The following is a 13,261-nucleotide window of genomic DNA, read 5'->3' as shown; positions in this document are numbered from 1 at the left end:
GGCAAGTGAAACACAAAAATCTGCGGCTGATTTGTGGTTCTTGCCATGATGTCCTTAACCGCTGAGCTTTATTGCTTGCTCTGCTTTGCTTCCCTAAGGAATGCCTGGGGAAGTGTTCCTCTCACATGGTAATCTGGTTCTGAGGTATCTTTACACAAATCTGCTTTTCAGACTGAGTGGCAAGAGACTTGAAGCAACACTCTAGGATAGTATATCAGAGAAATTCAAGTTTTGCCCTGGGTGGGTAGCTTTCTAGTTTTTAGAGGCTGTTGTAGTTCCCTGGCACTGACTGGATAGCACTACATTGCCAAGCTTGCTGCCATTTCACTGACCAGTGCAATTCAGCTGTCACTGTGCCATCTATGTGGTTGCTTGGTAATTACAATGACTCTCTATAGTACAAGAGCATGCCATAATATCTTCCTGCATCACAGAGCGGAGTTTCTCACAGCATGTCCTGTCTGAAACAAGAAGGAAGCAAAACAGCAGTGGCCACTGCTTCAGAACGAAGCTTTGCTGGGGGAACAACATAAGGGATATAGGTCTTTGGATCAGGGAGAGGAACAGCTTTTTGTAGATTTGACTGACAATAGAACGGAACCTTTGACATTGCAATTGTGATGGCAGCAGCAGAACAGCACTGGGTGGCTGCATAAACAACTGGGGGGCTACCTATAGGCTGTGTGTTCCCACCCCTGAGAAAACAATTTGGCATGGGAATAAATTATGTCAGCATCACGTACATGATCCTGCTTTACTCAAATGTAACTGAAGCATCTCCTGTGCTATTACTGTTAATCAACTGGGAAGAGACAGGTCCCTTTCTGTCCTGTTCCAATTATTTGTAAGGACAAAGCCATTGAGGAAGTTCAGTTAGTGGGTGTACCTGTACACACTTGCATGCTTTGGAGATTCCTGATGATCGTTCTGTCTTTAATTCCTTTAATCCTGTTGCCAAATGGGTTTTGTTCATTTGCAGTTTCATCAGTCAGCTTTTTAGCTCAGTACAGTATCCTGTGGTATAAACTGCACCTGTGCTCCCAAATCATTGGACTTTAACACCTCCAATTTTACCCAAACGTAGAGACTCTGAGATGATGAATTGCCACAATTCACCAATTTCTCTCTCTGTCTAGTCTAAATGAGAAACTTGGCATGAGAGGAAATCTTGCATGAAATTAGTGTTCCATTCTTACTGTAAAGCAAAGGACCTCTCTAAAATATTTTTATACTGCCCCTCTCCAAAGGCAATCCAGTTTCAATTGCTGATGTCCCAAACTTGGGGAAATCAGACCTTGTATTATACTGACAGCATGTATGACATGCAATGCTTTTGCTTCTCACTTAGATCTGCGCTGGAATAACATTGGGCTCCTGGGGGGGCGTGCACTCCTGAATTGTCTGCATAGCAACCGGGCACTACGACAACTGGAACTGGCTGGGAACAATGTGCCCAGTGACATCCTGAAGGCTGTGGGTGAGCAACTGTGGCAGCTCCTACGTGTTTTGAGTCCTTAACTTAGTTCTTATATTAGACCTTCTTTTCTGTACAGTTGGGTGGACAAGAGGTTGCCATCCAGTGTGAGACCAAATAAAATGGAAATAGCATTTCCCAAGAGATTCTGAATCCGAGAATATATATTGTGGGGTCTAAGTGTTTGTTTGTACTGGTATGCTGAAACATTTTCTCAAATGAAAAGTGCACAATGAGGAGCAACAGTGGAAGAGGAGAATTGTCTTCATGGCCTGTTTGTACGCTATTTTAGATAGTGGAATGACATATTAAAATGTCCTTTTGTTCTAGCTCTGTGGTGTATTTTGGAACCATTTATGTAGAAAAGTGGCAGACAAATTAAAGTGGTGAGGGTGATAAGGGGAAAAAAGGAGCCATTAGATTTAACTAGAGAGAAATCTGTCTGTTCACTGTTGTAAGCAGAATGCTGAAACAAACAGAATTTTGTCTTGACCCAGCAGCATCTTTTAAATGTTATACTCTCATTTGAAGCACATACTACTGCTAGTAATTGCTGAATTTCCGACTGTGGCTGTGGGTCAAAAGTGGCAATACCTCAGTACAATTACAGCCCCATGGAATGTAAAGTATCTGGTGGAGTTTGAATGTTGGTTGTCTCTTTCTGGCTCAGATCAAGCCATGGAACATAACCAAGAGCGTCAGACGATCCTCTACAAGAGTCGTAACATGACCCAAGTGCTCAGTAAAGAGGTGTTGAGCTTGAAGGAGGAGAAAACGAAACAGGTTGGTTACCTAAAGTTTGACTTAACAGCATTTGTGAGGAAATGTAGGGCATCTCCAGCAGAGCATCCTTGGTTGCCATGGCATCCACATGACCACGATGAAGTACTTGGCCAGCCTTCACTGCCTCTTGAGGCTCCTCATTTCAGTGCTGCTGTGTGGAGGAACAATGCCTGTAATGCTTTATCATGGGTGGAGTGATATATTATTTAATTTATTGAAATTTCTTATTTGCTGTCTTTCAAGATGTACATCCTTTAAAAGTAGTCTCCAAGTAAGATGGAAAAGAAGCTATGGAAATTATTTAAAATATCATCTAAGGATCTGGTCAGTTAAGGATAGAGAGACCTATGAGACACAAGAGGAACAGAGCAATGGAGCAAGGGCATCCAGTAACCTTTTCTTGCCTGCCTAGCATTTATTTATTTATTTATGTGGGGTCCTTCCCTCTCCTCACTGGCCATTAACGCCCAGTGCTATGTGAGGATAGTCCAGTTGGAGAAAGCTCTGAGATGGCAATTGCTCAGTTTCAGTCTTTCCAATAGTATGTACTCAAGCTTCCCCCTTGAGGGGCAAGGTTGAGATTATACCTCAGCATTAGGAAAAATTTCCTGACAGTAAGAGCTGTTTGACAGTGGAACACACTCCCTCAGAGAGTGGTGGAGTCTCCTTCTTTGAAGGTTTTTAAACAGCAGCTGGATGGCCATCTGTTGGAGGTACTTTGAGCCCTTGCGATCTCTTCCAACTCTGTTATTCTATGATTCTACACTTTAAACAATCTATCAAAAGGGAGAGAGCCTGGAATCATTAGTACTGTCTACTATATGAAGGACTGTTCTTGTTAAACCTGCTGTCTCCACTCTTACATCCAGGGAGCAGAGATGAGGGAAAAAGTAGGAGATGCCCTCTGTGCCCCTGAGAATCTGGGCAACTTCACCTCCCAAAAAGACATGGATTAGTCCACTTAAGGGCCTTTTCAGCTTGGTCTCAAGAAGAGTAGGCTCTCACAATATAGCTCCTTCGGTTTTTCCAGGTTTGCTGGTTGTTGTGGCGTCCACATCCATTCATTCCATTCTTTTGGGGAGGATGTTTGTAGCAATTTCTTGGACCCACACTAAGGCTCATCAAGTTTGTTTGTTTGTTTTTTAACCGGGCATGGTCATATGGTTTGAAGGGCTAGTTTCCTCCTCTCTAAATTGTTTATTTTTTAAAAAAAAGCATTATACAGTTATAGTATAAAATATAAATTTTGCTGATGTAATAAATTACTTTAATTCTAAAAAGGGAGGTAAAGTAAAGGGAACATTTTATTCTGTTATGTCTTTGAATTAAAAAGAAATTAAAAAGAAACCTGCTTAAGAGTGAGCAGTTCCTGCTACAGAGAGGAGGAGGAGAGAGGTAGCTGGGCAGCCATTGTAAGTGGTGACTGTTTAATTGTTTTTTAAACTCTAGAAAGAGTGTGCTTGTAGTCACATCTTCAGTGAGTCACATCTGTGAGCCACTAGGGGCGGAGCTAGCAGACTAGCTCTTTATTTCTTCTCCCAGAGCCGCACGCCATTAAATAGAAATTTTATTTCTATTTTTATTTCATTTTTTTTTCATCCAAGGAAATCTACAGCAGAGGCAGAATTGATTGAGCTCACTGCCACAAATTGTTGAAACATCAGGGGCTTAGCGTTGGTGTTTTCTGGAGGATTTTTTTTTTTCAGGAGGAAGCCCACAGTCCTGTTCTAGTAATTTCCTAAGACTTTCCAGTATGGACACTGACTGAACCACAGCAGTCACCTGCAACACTTGTAGGATGTTTCTTTTCTTGCCTACAGAAGTGGAGAACTTCACATGCCCCAAGTGCAAATTGTTAGCCCTCTTGGAGGAGAAAGTGCAGCAGTTGGAATCCAGAGTAGCTACACTTCAGCATATTAGGGAGCAGGAGGATTTCCTGGATACAACAGAACTAACAAACCTGGACAAATACCATGCAGAGGAAGATGCTGGAGCCGAGGAGGTCACTTGACATACACAGGAGGCAGACAGCTGGAGGAATGTCACACAGAGAAGTAGGCCAAGAAGGGATTGTTCAGGGAACTTGCAGCTAGAGAATCGATTCGAAGCTCTTTCCCTTATCAAGGAGGATGAAGAAGAGCAGCATGGACAGACTTCAGGGACAGAGCAGGGGAGCCTGAGAGTCCCACCCGAGGGAACAGTCGCTGCTAAGCCTCGGAGGAGGCGTGTGGTCGTAGTGGGGGACTCCTTGCTGAGGGGTACAGAAGCAGTGATTTGTAGGCCTGACAAGATGTCTCGAGAGGTGTGTTGTCTTCCAGGTGCAAAGATCCGTGATGTGACAGAGAGGCTGACAAGACTGGTCAAGCCTACTGACCAATACCCCTTCCTTTTGGTCCACGTGGGAACCAACAATACTGCAAGACACAGCCTGCAGAACATCAAAAGGGATTACAAGGTGCTTGGTAGGAAGCTGAAAGGAATGGATGTACAGGTTGTCATCTCGTCTCTTCTGCCAGTCAAAGGGCACGGTCCAGGAAGGGAGAGGAAAATAGCGGATGTGAACAACTGGCTCCGCAGATGGTGCCGCCGAGAACGGTTTGGATTGTTCGATCATGGGCTGCGGTTCCATAAGGAGGGACTTCTTGCAACGGACGGGTTGCATCTCACGCCAGTTGGAAGAAATGTCTTTGCCAACAGTCTCAAGAACTTGATCAGGAGGGCTTTAAACTGAGTTCCGTGGGGAAGGGAGACAATACAGTCGGCCCTTCTTATACACGGATTCTTTATACACGGATTCAAGCATACACGGTTTGAAAATGTTCCAAAAAAGTATAAATTTACCTTGATTTTCCATTTTTTATAAGGGACACCATTTTGCTATGACATTATATCTGATGGGACTTGAGCATACACTGATTTTGTTATACACGGGGGATCTTGGAACCAAACCCCAGCGTATAACAAGGGTCCACTGTATTAAGGAAGGCGAAAGGGCTGGAGAAAATAGTCAAACAGACATAGAGGTAACAAGAAAAAAAGAGCAAGGACACAACAGTGGGAGGCAAATAAACTTGCACAAGCAACAAGTAAATGGGACTTGTGGTCTGCGATGCCTCTACACTAATGCACAGAGCATGGGAAATAAGCAAGATGAACTTGAACTCCTAGTACAGCAAAGCAAATATGATATAATAGGCATCACTGAAACCTGGTGGGATGAGTCTCATGATTGGAATGTGGAAATAGAGGGGTATAAATTTTTTAAGAGAAATAGGCCAAACAGGAAAGGAGGAGGAATAGCACTATATGTCAGAGATATTTTACACCAGTGAAGAGATCCTGGACATCAATCATGGAAGCCAGGTGGAGAGCATCTGGATAAGAATCAAAGGGGAGGGAAACAACAAGGATGTTACGGTGGGAGTGTACTACAGACCCCCAAGTCAGACTGAGGAATTGGATGATATCTTTCTAGAACAGATGACCACACAGTCAGAAAAGAGAGATGTAGTAGTGATGGGCGACTTCAACTACCCTGATATTTGCTGGAAGTCAGACTCAGCCAAATCCACAAGGTCTAGCAAATTCCTCACTTGCCTGGAAGACTATTTCATGGTCCAAAAGGTGGAAGAGGCAACAAGGGGGTCAGCTATTTTGGATCTGATCCTAACCAACAAGGATGACTTGGTTAATGGAGTGCAAGTGGTGGGATCATTAGGTGGAAGTGACCATGTTCTCGTGGAGTTTGTTATACAATGGAAAGGAGAAGCCAGGCATAGTCAAACATGCATTCTAGACTTTAGGAGAGCGGATTTCAGTAAACTTAGAGAAGTATTGAGGGTGATCCCGTGGTCAGAAATACTAAAAGGGAAGGGAGTTCAGGCCGGATGGGAGTTTCTCAAAAGACAGATACTGAAGGCACAATTTCAAACAGTTCCAGTGAGAAAGAAAAATGGGAGGTGTCTCAAGAAAACAGGATGGATAACTAAGGAACTTTCAACCGAGCTAAGTTTGAAACGGAACATGTATAAGAAATGGAAAAAGGGGGAAATCACAAAAAAGGAATTCAAAGAAATAGCAGGCATGTGTAGGGGTAAAGTCTGGAAAGCTAAAGCGCAGAATGAACTCGGGCTTGCTAGAGAGGTTAAGAACAATAAAAAGGGCTTTTTTGGATATGTCTGCAGCAAAAGGAAGAAGAAGGAAACGGTAGGGCCACTGCGTGGAGAAGATAGCAAAATGCTAACAGAAGACAGAGAAAAGGCAGAATTACTCAACACCTTCTTTGCCTCAGTCTTCTCAGAAAAGGCAAAGGGTGCTCAACCTGAGGATAATGGTGCAGAGGACAGAATAGGGGAATTTCAGCACAGAATAAGTAAAGAGATAGTAGAAGAATACCTTGTTAATCTAAATGAATTTAAGTCTCCAGGACCAGATGAACTACATCCAAGGGTACTAAAAGAACTGGCAAATGTAATATCGGAGCCATTGGCAATCATATTTGAAAACTCCTGGAAAACAGGAGAAATCCCAGCAGACTGGAGGAGGGCAAACGTTGTCCCCATCTTCAAAAAGGGGAAAAAAGAGGATCCCAACAATTATTGTCCAGTTAGTCTGACATCAATACCAGGAAAGATTCTGGAGCAGATCATTAAACAGAGAGTCTGTGAACATCTAGAAGGCAATGCCATAATCACAAAAAGTCAACACAGGTTTCAGAGAAACAAGTCATGCCAGACAAATCTGATCTCTTTCATTGATAAAATTACCAGCTTGGTAGATGAAGGGAATGCTGTGGATATAGTATATCTTGATTTTAGTAAGGCCTTTGACAAGGTTTCCCATGACATACTTGCAAACAAGCTTGTAAAACTGTTAAATGGATCTGTAATTGGTTGACTGGCCGAACCCAAAGGGTGCTCAACAGTGGCTCTTTTTCAGCCTGGAGAGAAGTGACCAGTGGGGTCCCACAGGGCTCTGTCCTGGGCCCAGTGCTATTCAACATCTTTATCAATAACCTGGATGACAGAATTGGGAGCATACTTATCAAATTTGCAGATGACACCAAATTAGGAGGAATAGCTAATACTCCAGAGGACAGGATCAATATTCAAAATGATCTGAATAGACTAGAAAGCTGGGCCAAAGCTAACAAAATGAAATTCAACACAGAGAAATGTAAGGTACTGCACTTAGGGCAGAAAAATGAAATGCACAGATATAGGATGGGAGACACATGGCTGAATGAAAGTACATGTGAAAGGGATCTAGGAGTCCAAGTAGACAATAAATTGAACATGAGTCAACAGTGCGATGTGGCAGCTAAAAAAGCCAATGCAATTTTAGGCTGCATCAATAAAAGTATAGTGTCTAGATCAAGAGAAGTAATTTTGCCATTGTATTCTGCTCTGGTCAGGCCCCACCTGGAATATTGTGTCCAGTTCTGGGCACCACAATTCAAAAAGGACATTGAGAAACTGGAGCGTGTCCAAAGGAGGGCGACAAAAATGGTGAAAGGTCTGGAAACCTTGCCCTATGAGGAACGACTCAGGGAGCTGGGGATGTTTAGCCTGGAGAAGAGAAGGTTAAGAGGTGATATGATAGCCCTGTTTAAATATGTGAAAGGATGTCATATTGAGGAGGGAGCAAGCTTGTTTTCTGCTGCTCCAGAGAACAGGACCCGGAACAATGGATGCAAGCTACAGGAAAAGAGATTCCACCTCAACATTAGGAGGAACTTACTGACAGTAAGGGCTGTTCGACAGTGGAACAAACTTCCTCGGAGTGTAGTGGATTCTCCTTCCTTGGAGGTCTTTAAACAGAGGCTGGATGGCCATCTGTTGGGGATGCTTTGATTGGATTTCCTGCATGGCAGGGGGTTGGACTGGATGGCCCTTGCAGTCTCTTCCGATTCTATGATTCTATGAGCATAAAAGGTTGTTACTAGTGTCAGGATTTGCCAGAAGATAGTCTGCACCAACAGAAATGTTAGTTTTTTTGTGGTTTTTCAGGCTATGAAGCCATGTTCTAGAAGAGTTTATTCCTGATGTTTTGCCAGTAGCTGTTTCTGTCATCTTTCTCTGACTTCACAACAGAAATGTTGTTTGTTTGTTTAAAAAACAGAACTATCGTAACAAATATCATAACCTTCCAACATATTTGCCCATTCTGGAGAAACCCTAAAAAAGTTAATTCCTCTTAATTCCTGCTAATAGTTAATTTGCCTAAGGTATCCCCCCCCCCTCTCGCCTTGACAGACCTTGCAGGTTGTTGTTCAAGACCTTGGTGCTTACCCCTGTGGCCACTAGCATTCCCCTAACAAGCAAACAAGTGTAGGATAGTGCATAAAGCATGGACATGAACTGGACAGACACAGGTTCAAACCTCTGCTCAACCACATAGCTGACTAGTTGACTTTAATCTAACCTTCCTTCCAGTGTTGATGCCAGATTAATATGAAGGGGAAAGTTCACATATTCACAAAGTTCAAAAAATTTCTGGCTTAGACTAAGGCTCTGATGAAGATCTAATATAAATATACACATTAACCGAAGGATTATGAAGAACAGTAGGTCATTTTCTATGCTGAGCTGCAAAGTTTTGTTTTAGCTAATGGTGATGCTGTCCCAGCACAATGCTAAGAGTGCATTTATTTCAGGTTTGTGGTGTTAATTTTGTATTCTACCTTTCAGTTCCTGGATCTGATGGATACAATTGACAAGCAGCGAGAAGAGATAACCCGCAGCAATAGGTGAGTTAAGGGCAACCTACTATTGCCTCCCTGATTATTTCCAGACAATGGTGTCATAATTGCATATGTTCCAGTTTGACTCATCTTTGCTCTTGACATGTAAAATCAACAGTAGTTTGAGGTGTAGTGTGAAAGTGCAAATCAGAAACTGAAATTTTGCTGAGTTTTTACTTTCTGTCACTAATCTAACCATTTGATAATATCAGAAAACATGAGATTATGCTCTGAGTCATAATATGGGCAAGCTACACAATGCAACTTCATGTGCATGCTTTTCTTAACCATTCTAGGACCTAAATCCAGTCACTAATGCGAACTGAAGTAGACTTGTTGAATCAACAGAATTGACATATATGTTGATTAATAATATAATAATTTATTCATTGGGCCTATTTTAGTTGAGGAAAGCCAGCGTGGTGTAGTGGGTTGAGTGTTGGACTACGATTTCAGAAGCTCAGAGTTGAAATTTCTGCTCAGCCATGGAAAACCCACTGAGTGACCTTGGGTGAGTCACACTCTCTCAGCCTCAGAGGAAGACAAAGGCAAACCCCTTCTGAATAAATCTTGCCAAGGAAGTCCCATCATAAGTTCGCTTTAGGATTGCTATCAGTTAGAAATGACTTGAAGGCACACAACAACAAGTTCTAATTGGGACTAGTATAATTGGATTAAAGCCAAGATAGGAGCTGGAATAACCAATGGTGAGAACTGCAGTTCCAAAATGTCAAGAGGACCACACAGTATCCACCACTGGCCTAAATTAGGTCAGTTCATTCCAGTCATTCTAAAGTGCTTCCTCTTTATGTGAAGACCTTCAGGCAAAACTATTTCTCCGTTCTCACCATAGTCTCTAGCTTTGTCCGCTGAATATATTTTTTCAGTACTCTACTCCATATCTAGCATTAGTACATGAAATAGATTTAGAAATGGGTTTAGAAACTATTTGGCACAGTTAGACTTGCATCTTCTCTCCTTTTCTGTGCCCTGTAGTTCTCTTTACTATCTCAAACCTTGCTTTGAAGGGTTTTTCAGTCATCTGGAGCAGATGTTGAGGGTGTATGATAGCCACAGAGGAAAGGGGGAATCACGCACTCCCAGATCCACAAAGAGAAATAGTTTTATCAGTGGATTGATGCCATTGAATCCAACTCAGCAAATATGTTAATTAGATTCATGGCATCATGAATCATAGAAGCTAAAGACAACCCATAGTCCAAGATGGTATGTCATAGTAGTAAATGGAATACCTGTTGTGCTGCTTAAAACAGTTCATAAAAGTACACCATTATTTTAAAGATCTTCTCTACACTTGTCACATTTGTCCCATTTCAACCAATACTCAACTTCTCTTTTGGCACAGCTTTGCCACTTGCTTACCCATTCTTGGCGTGACAGATATTTTCTGGTTGATCTTGTACCTGGATTTTGCCTTCTGCTGTCTCTGCAGGGTATCAGCAGCACGAGTCGGGCAGCTGCAGGAGGTTTTGAATGAGCGACATTCTGTGATGAACTCTCTAAAAGCAAAGTAAGGAGGAGCAAGCCTCTGGAAGCAGGCTGGACAAGGGGTTGAAGAAACCAGACTCTCATTCTCAGTATAATCTAACAGTGGAGTCCCAGTCAGTATAAATGTGGGCATTGCTCAGCCTTGCATTTCAAATTAATAAGAGTTTAATTATAGAATAAGGGGAGTGAATCATAAGGTTGGAAGGGGTCCAAAATGTTTATCCCCCAACCACAGTAAAATCCAAAAAATTTCCCTGACTGATAGCCATCCAATCTCTACTTAAAAATCTCCAGCAAAGGAGAGTTCACCACCTTTTGAAATAGTCTCTTCCACTGCCAAACAAGTCATAATGAAATTTTTCCTAACATTTAGTGTGAAAACAATGTTGCTCCAACTTCTTCATGACAATTGCCCAAATGTATTACCTAAAGCATTTGTCCCTGCTGTTTTAGTTCAATTTTGAAGTAAGCAAGAATTTAAAGTCAAGATGCCAGCCACAGATGCTGGCGAAACGTCATGAATAAACTCTTCTAGAACATAGCCACATAGCCCAAAAAACCCACCACAAACTATGGATACCAGCCATTAAAGCCTTCGACTTCACATCAAGACAGTAGCTTGTTTATCTCAGCCTCTGAATACAGCACTTGAATAGGGAAATATTCCTTGATTGTACAGAGAGTATTATACACATATGATGAGTGTGGTAAATATTATTTCCCTTATGTGCTGATCAAGTTAACAAAGCTTTGGCTTCCAAGTTTCATTAGACCCAGGCAACACACCAGTAGTCAGGAATGATACAAGCTCTAATCCAGCAATTCCTGAAAAGCCACTGGCTCCTTACTTCCAGATTAAACAATGTGGCTTACTATCTGAATCAATATTGCTGTCCATACAGAAGGAAAAAGCATATATCTGGGGAATAGTTCTCCAATTATATAAGGAAGGAATAGCTGGAGAGCACCTAATAAAATCAGGAGGAAAAACATGAAAATATATCTCCAGGTGTTCAATGAAAGAATGATTTACTGATTAAAAAGCTCAACACTTTTCAGAAGCCCAACACTTTTCAATCTGTATATGTTCCCATGGGCCTTCTTCAGGGACTGTATAAAATCCAAAGAGAGAGACAGTACGTAAATATATAATAAAACAATGAATAGTTTTACAGTGTATTAAATCATTATTACATTTATATACTGCCCATGGTCTGTTCATACCTATTTAAAATGTAACATAAGAAGTTTCTAGATCTAAAACACTTCACACCATTTAATGGACAAGAAGAAGAGCAATCATTCATCCATTAAATACCATGTCTCCCTTTTTTTCCTCCCCAATTATATAAGCAAATATAAAAATTGCATATTATCTGCTTTTGAAAATTAGGCAGAGGTCTTGCTTTGTATGATTTTATCACATCATGTACATGAATATATAGTATGTCTAAAACCACTAAGGAATAACTAGATTGCTTCAAGTTGAAGACGTCCAGCCTATGGCATGAGTATCATCCTTGGTCTCAACAAGAGAAATAAGTGACATTTCTTAATGAGGAGCCTGTGGATCTGCATGTAATCAAAGCTCTGCACTTCTCGTTGGTTCTCTGTTTCACTACTCTCTGTTCCTCACCTCAGTCATGTTGGAGACAAAACCATTCCAAGCTATATAGATAGGTATAGATAGTGATTGATCTTCTTGGGTTGCTACCTGACTTCAGGAAGGTTGCAATTGCTACACATATTACCACACAGAGGGATGTTTGTTTTTTTTAAAGGAAGAATTAATGGACTCCCAAAAGAGGGTGTTTAGGCTAACAGTGAATGGTAGGTCTGGAAAAGTGAAAGACTGCTACTGTAGTTCACTCAGTCTCATGCATTTAACCTGTGGCACGCTTGCTGAAAAAGTTGGCCTATACTGCTTTGAGAGATTGAAACTGTGTCTTGTTTTAGGAAACAGAGCGAAGCCTACAAGGAATGGGTATTAATTCTGGGTTGATTCATTTTGAGAATACCCCCCCCCCAAAAAAAAAAAAAAAAAAAACCTGGTAACCCCAGCCTGTGGCTTCTGAATAGAAAGGAGGCAGAAGGAAAGCTCAAAGGCAGTTTTTTACTTTTGGCTCCATTAGCATCTGATTCCAGCACCTGATTACTTCAAGAGCTGGGTTTGCCTTACTGTATTACATCCCCTTCTGTTATCACACAGAAAGCTCACAGATTCAGCACTCTCCTCAGAATGGCTGAGGTGACCCTGTCTGCCTTGCAGGCTCCAGATGACTGAGGCAGCTTTGGCTCTATCAGAACAGAAGGTGTGCAACCTGGGGGAGTTGCTGAGCACAGCCAAGCAGGAGCAGGCAGAGCTGGTGGAGAACCAGGCCAAGGAGATGCAGCAACACAAGAAAGTAGGTTTGAGTGATTTCAGCAAGCCTGGGGCTGTGTGTGATTGAGTATGATATCTGTGGCCCTGCATTAAATCTAAAAATAAGAGCCTTTTTCTGGGGATGGTTTGGAAGGCAATGCTCAAACTCTATCCAAGTCCTTAAGGAAAGGAGGGATTCTTCAGGCTTTGAGGCTAAATCTGGCTCTCTAGCCTTCCCCAGAGGGTTACTCCTCCTTCCTTATGACATCTCCACTCACTGGCTCCCCAGCTTCTGTATGGTATCCCCCCCATTCTAAATGGTCAAATACTTGTACAAAAGCATCGATCATTTTAAATTAGAACATTCTAATGTTTCAGTCATACTTTTTTG

General features: G+C 41.9%; 1 protein-coding gene across 1 annotated transcript in view; it reads left to right on the top strand.

Moving 5' to 3' along the window:
- Nucleotides 1-13,261, top strand: part of LOC149322257 (leucine-rich repeat-containing protein 45-like) — a 30,981-nt gene that overhangs the window by 4,386 nt on the left and 13,334 nt on the right. The window contains exons 5-9 of the mRNA XM_089538074.1: nt 1,349-1,477; nt 2,145-2,257; nt 8,947-9,005; nt 10,453-10,530; nt 12,778-12,913. Of these exons, the coding sequence (XP_089394200.1) occupies nt 1,349-1,477; nt 2,145-2,257; nt 8,947-9,005; nt 10,453-10,530; nt 12,778-12,913 (515 nt within the window). The remainder of the gene's footprint in view (nt 1-1,348; nt 1,478-2,144; nt 2,258-8,946; nt 9,006-10,452; nt 10,531-12,777; nt 12,914-13,261) is intronic.

The sequence above is a fragment of the Sceloporus occidentalis genome, unplaced genomic scaffold, assembly GCF_023333645.1.
Source record: "Sceloporus occidentalis isolate IW3139 unplaced genomic scaffold, rSceOcc1.0.p SCAF_1, whole genome shotgun sequence".
In the NCBI taxonomy this organism is placed as follows: domain Eukaryota; kingdom Metazoa; phylum Chordata; class Lepidosauria; order Squamata; family Phrynosomatidae; genus Sceloporus; species Sceloporus occidentalis.
The sequence above is the reverse complement of the archived record's forward strand: the minus strand, read 5'-3'. Positions and strand labels throughout refer to the sequence as shown.